Source organism: Podarcis cretensis (assembly GCF_951804945.1).
Source record: "Podarcis cretensis genome assembly, chromosome: 16".
Classification (NCBI taxonomy): domain Eukaryota; kingdom Metazoa; phylum Chordata; class Lepidosauria; order Squamata; family Lacertidae; genus Podarcis; species Podarcis cretensis.
The window spans coordinates 10623797-10629687 of record NC_137186.1 but is presented as its reverse complement, the minus strand read 5'-3'; the positions used below and the strand labels follow the sequence as shown (position 1 = coordinate 10629687).

Here is a 5891-nt window from a genome sequence, read left to right as displayed (position 1 = left end):
TGCTGAGAGAGAGAGAGAGATGCTGAGAGAGAGAGAGAGAGATGCTGAAGAGAGAGAGAGAGAGAGAGATGCTGAGAGAGAGAGAGAGAGATGCTGAGAGAGAGAGAGAGAGAGAGAGAGAGAGAGAGAGAGAGAGAGATGCTGAGAGAGAGAGAGAGAGAGAGATGCTGAGAGAGAGAGAGAGAGAGAGAGAGAGAGAACTCCCAGAATGCACCGCGGCGCGCAGCCTGATGTCTATCTCCCGGAGGAGGCGGTGATTGGCTGGAAGGGGAGACGGCGTCACCCCGCGCGCGACGCGCACAGGAACCCAGCGCAAGAACAGAATCCCGAATACAGCGTCGCTGCTGACCAGGAAGGAAATTCCAGGTGGGAATTCCAGCCTAGGAGAGGAAATTGACAGTTGGTGGGGGAGATGGGCAATTGTTGCAGAAATCTGGGAAGATTGCATTGCAGAAATCATAGCATTTACCCCATTCCTTCTTTTAAATGCATAGGAAGCACGCTTGGGACTGCCTGCTTTACTCTCTTGCGGGGCTCCTGTGCCTTTCCTACGAGAGTGGGGAGCCATTAGTGTTCCTCACTTCGTCTCTCCACTGACCATTTGTCACGGATTAATCCTGCGGCCAAATGGATGCCTTGTCTGTGGATTTGAGGCAGTGTGGCATAGTGGGTAGAGTGGGAGGGACCAGGGCTTCCCAGCCAGGCAAAGCAGGGTGCAAAGCGGGATTGGCGAAGGGTGTGGCTTGCAGAAGGTCCCGCAGGGCCAGGCAGAGAAGTCTGGAGGGCTGCACAGCCCAGAGGTCCCCTACTTTTGCTCCCGAGTGGTGATACATCTCTTTTTTTAAAAAAATAATTTTTATTGATTTCCAAATTTTAACATACACAAAAACAACAACATAAAAACAAACACAAAAAATCATATTTTCTTTACCTTATTTCCATAAACCTCTTTTCCCAGACTTCCCCATACCTTCCCCTTTTTGCATCCTTAATTTTAATCAATTGTTCAACAACCCTTTTTAGCCAATTAAATGTAAGTTCATTCTCCTTTTCAATTCCACCCTAAAATCAAACACAATTTACTGCTGCAATTCTACGTCCTCCTTTCCCTCAGCATTTTAGCACTCCTCAATTTTATAATAATTCTTGAGATACGTCTTAAACTTCTTCCAGTCTTCTTCCACAGTCTCTTTCTCTTGGTCGCGGATTCTGCCGGTCATTTCTGCCAGTCCCATAAAGTCGATACATCTCCTCTTCTCTAGGCTCGCTCAGCTGCGCCGCCATGACGAAACTCCTGCAGTGGCTGTGGACTCTGTCTATCCTGGGCGCCGTCTGGGCGGCTCTCACTCTCAACCTTTTGGGGCTCGACCCCCTGCCCCCAGCCTGGCACCAAGTGCTGTGGCCCCTGCCCACCTACCTGCTGGTGGCCTTTGGCTGCTACTCCCTGGGCGTCGTCGGCTACCGTTTGGCCACCTTCAACGACTGCGAGGAGGCGGCGCAAGAGTTGCAGGAGCAGATCCGAGAGGCCCGGGAAGACCTCTCCCGCCGCGGACTGCGGTTCTGACCCTCCCTGCCGCAAGGACTTGAGCACAGCACCCCGGTGGAAAGAAGCACCCCGTCTGGAGCAATAAATAAAATTTCAGAGAACATGACTGAGCTCTTTGGTGGCCTGGTGGTGGATTTTTTAAAGAATCGAATCTGCTGGGAGTGGATTGCCTCGGTGTCGGTGCGAGGCAAGAGATTGTGAACCAGTGTCTACAATATTACACATTTCCCCCCCTGAATTGTTGAATATACACTGCCCTATTTTCAGCATTAGAAGAAGCTGATGGGTTGTCTACTCCCCGGCACTGGCACCTTGGGGCTCCTGAGATGAAGAGAATCTCATTTGTGTTCTTCAACAGGGGCGGTGATGGGTCCCTCAGCCTAGTTGGGGATAGCTGGGCTAGATCGGTTAGCTGAACTGAAGCGGGCGAGAGAAAAGCACTTTGCACATGCTCCGGATAACTCTCAGTGGTGGGTGTGGGTGTTGTTGTTTTTTTTTAAGCACCTTGTGTTTCAGGACTGACATGTAAAGAGAGTCGATGGTGGTGTAGCAATTAGAGACTAGGACCAGGGTAAAGGTAAAGGTACCCCTGCCCGTACGGGCCAGTCTTGACAGACTCTGGGGTTGTGCGCCCATCTCACTCAAGAGGCCGGGGGCCAGCGCTGTCCGGAGACACTTCCGGGTCACGTGGCCAGCGTGACATCGCTGCTCTGGCGAGCCAGAGCCGCACACGGAAACGCCGTTTACCTTCCCGCTGGTAAGCGGTCCCTATTTATCTACTTGCACCCGGGGGTGCTTTCGAACTGCTAGGTTGGCAGGCGCTGGGACCGAGCAGCGGGAGCGCACCCCGCCGCGGGGATTCGAACCGCCGACCTTTCGATCGGCAAGTCCTAGGCGCTGAGGCTTTTACCCACAGCGCCACCCGCATCCCAGGGAGACGGGTTCAAATGCCGACTTGGCCACAAAGCTCACTTGGTTACCTTGGACCAGTCGCTGCCGCTCGGCCTAGCCTACCTTCCAGAGTTGTTTAAGGGATTTGAGGAGGAGGGAAACCATGTATGCCACCTTGAGCTTCTTGGAGGAAAAGGTGGGATATAATAAATGAAATCAATCAATCAATCAATCAATCAAGATATCCCCAACCTGATCTCTGATAAGGATACACACAGTGGCTCCCCATGTGCCTTTAGGTTAGGGTGGTCGTGGAAATTTTCCTTCTGCCTTATAACTGGATCCCAAAATGGCCTAGTTTCCATGCAAACTTAAGGCTTTGTTGTTGGCACCGTAACTTTGGAAGACTGTTCCTGTTGAAATCAGGAAGGTGCTTGAAATCCTGATATTTTGTCACCTGCTGAAAACATTTCTGTTCTGCCAGGTATTTTTAGATAATTAATTTGATTCAGTGTGGGACGTTTGGCCTGCATTTTATGATTTCATAATTCCATGGTCTTTTTAACGCTTTTTTTCATACGCTGCCACGATACAGTTTTGCATGAGTCGTCAGTTCAGAAAGTTTCATAAAAATGAGGCAAATAGAACCTCCTGGTTCAGAGGCAGTATACCCTGCTGAATAGAAAATATCAAGGACACGGAGCAATGGTTCCAAACTACAAGAAAAAAGATTCCACCTAAACATTAGGAAGAACTTCCTGACAGTAAGAGCTGTTCGACAGTGGAATTTGCTGCCAAGGAGTGTGGTGGAGTCTCCTTCTTTGGAGGTCTTTAAGCAGAGGCTTGACAACCATATGTCAGGAGTGCTCTGATGGTGTTTCCTGCTTGGCAGGGGGTTGGACTCGATGGCCCTTGTGGTCTCTTCCAACTCTATGATTCTATGATTCTATGATTCTATTCTATGATTCTAGGAGGGTGAATGGGGAGGCAGGGCTGTTGCTTCTGTGCCTGCTTGTGGGGTTCTTTAGAAGTTTTGGATTGGCTGCTGAAAAGGGATACTGGGCTGTGGAGTAACAGGGAAGGAGGGTCTTGTGAGGGCCAGTGTGGTGTAGTGGTTAAGAGCGGTAGTCTCGTAATCTGGGGAACTGGGTTCACGTCTCCGCTCCTCCACATGCAGCTGCTAGGTGACCTTGGGCTAGTCACACTTCTCTGAAGTCTCTCAGCCCCACTCACCCCACAGAGTGTTTGTTGTGGGGGAGGAAGGGAAAGGAGAATGTTAGCCGCTTTGAGACTCCTTAAAGGGAGTGAAAGGCGGGATATCAAATCCAAACTCTTCTTCTTCTTCTTGACCAGGGGTCAGCAACCTTTTCCAGCCGTGGGCTGGTCTACCATCCCTCAGACCTTGTGGGGGGCCAGACTATATTTTTTTGGGTGGGGGGGAGAACGAATTCCTATGCCCCACAAATAACCCAGAAATGCATATTAAATAAAAGGACACATTCTACTCATGTAAAAACACACTGATTCCTGGACCAACCCCGGGCCATATTGAGAAGGCGATTGGGCCGCATCCGGCCCCCAGGCCTTAGGCTGCCTACCCCTGGTCTTGACTTAAGACCAAACGGAGAGTTTCCTGGAAGCATCTGATTGACCGCTGTGAAAACAGGTTGCTGGTTTGATCCAGCAAGACTTCTTCCTGTGGCTTCACAACCATTTCTCAAGCATCAGGTTGCATCCTAATTTCTACTCAAAAGTTGTTGGCGTCTGTCTGCCTTGAGAGACAATAGGAGTCAAACTGCTGCATTAGCAGACCAAAGCAGCCTCCTTGGGGCGCAAGCCTGGGCCGTGTTTCTGGAGCAGGGGTCAGCAAACTTTTTTAGCACTGTCCACTGTCCCTCAGACCTTGTGGGGGGCCGGACTATAAGCCACCCCCCCCCCCCGATTCTCCCCTCCCTTCTCCACAAGCACTGGATGAGTCACGGTGGCTGCTTACCTGTGTCTAGCGAGCGGCAGGGGCTGGCGGTGGGGGGACAATGAGTGGTGCGTGAAAGGGTTCTGGAGAGGGGCTAGCAGCAACAAAGCCCAAAGTGAGCCTGTTTACAACAAAGCCCAAAGTGAGCTCGAGCGCTGTTGCTGCTGCTGGCACCAACAAAGCCCAGTCCCCTTCCTCCTCTAGGCAGGGCGAGGAGAAGCCAGGAGGAGGGAGGGAGGAGGCGGCAGCGCCAAGGGATGGAGGAAGAGAGAGGAAGAAGAAGAAGAAGAAGAAGAGGAGGAGGAGTTTGGATTTGATATCCCGCTTTATCACTACCCGAAGGAGTCTCAAAGCGGCTAACATTCTCCTTTCCCTTCCTCCCCCACAACAAACACTCTGTAAGGTGAGTGAGGCTGAGAGACTTCAGAGAAGCGTGACTGGCCCAGGGTCACCCAGCAGCTGCATGTGGAGGAGCGGAGATGCGAACCCGGTTCACCAGATTACGAGTCCACTGCTCTTAACCACTACACCACACTGGCTCTCAGTGAGGGAAAGAATGTGTGCGCTGGCGATCCACATGGCGATTCCTGGACCATCCACAGGCCGGATCCAGAAGGCAATTGGCCTGATCCAGCCCGCAGACCTTAGTTTGCCGACCCATGGTCTGGAGGCTCTGGGCTGCCCACACAACAAGACCCCCCCCCCCATCGGCCTCAAAGATGTGGTCCAAAGGTAAGCAGAGCAAGATGTTTGGCACCAGCTTGGGTGCAGGAGATGCCGGACGGAGGCATACAAGGTGCCACCCAACTGTCTTAGGGACTCTGCTCCAGATGTGTGCAGAGTTTACTCCTTAGCCATTTCTTCTCCCGAAGATACCCTGCAAGGCAGCAGAACAACTGTAATCAAGTTTTAAAAATATGGAATGATAGGAATCAAAGAAGGCTTGGAGCAGAAAGGGATCCTTTAAAATTGTGCTGCAGCGAAGGTTTGAAAGCCAAGTTGAAGCTGTTTCAGAGCAGATCCATTGGAATGTTGCCCCCCCCCCCGAGTCAGCCATGCCCATTAACTTCAGTAGGTTTACTCTTGGGTATCCAATGTTCAATACAACCCACTATTTCTTAAACCACAGAGCCTAGGACTTGCTGATCAGAAGTTCGGCGGTTCAAATCCCTGTGACGGGGTGAGCTCCCGTTGCTCGGTCCCTGCTCCTGCCCACCTAGTAGTTCGAAAGCACATCCAAGTGCAAGTAGATAAATAGGTACCACTCCGGCGGGAAGGTAAACAGCATTTCTGTGCGCTGCTCTGGTTCGCCAGAAGCAGCTTAGTCCTGCTGGCCACATGACCCAGAAGCTGTATGCCGGCTCCCTCGGCCAATAAAGCGAGAGGAGCGCTGCAACCCCAGAGTCGGCCACGACTGGACCTAATGGTCAGGGGTCCTTTATCCAATGTTCAATACAACCCACTATTTCTTTCCTGGACTCT

General features: G+C 51.5%; 1 protein-coding gene and 1 long non-coding RNA gene across 2 annotated transcripts; one reads left to right on the top strand and one right to left on the bottom strand.

The window, feature by feature from the left end:
- The first annotated feature begins 274 nt into the window (after positions 1–274).
- DPM3 (dolichyl-phosphate mannosyltransferase subunit 3, regulatory) lies at positions 275–1652 on the top strand. The gene is made up of 2 exons (XM_079957864.1): positions 275–366; positions 1263–1652. The coding sequence occupies exon 2, from the start codon at positions 1283–1285 to the stop codon at positions 1562–1564; it is 282 nt and encodes a 93-aa protein (XP_079813990.1). The 5' UTR covers positions 275–366; positions 1263–1282; the 3' UTR covers positions 1565–1652.
- Positions 1653–1776: 124 nt separating this feature from the next.
- On the bottom strand, positions 1777–3127 carry LOC307205473. Its single transcript, XR_013834022.1, has 2 exons — positions 2469–3127; positions 1777–2106 (listed from the first exon to the last, which is right to left on the bottom strand). It is a non-coding gene; the product is annotated as an uncharacterized lncRNA (long non-coding RNA).
- Positions 3128–5891: the final 2764 nt, after the last annotated feature.

What these genes read in the sequence shown, in the direction of transcription:
- DPM3 (XM_079957864.1), top strand. Translation starts at nt 1,283, where the DNA reads ATGACGAAACTCCTGCAGTGGCTGTGGACTCTGTCTATCCTGGGCGCC.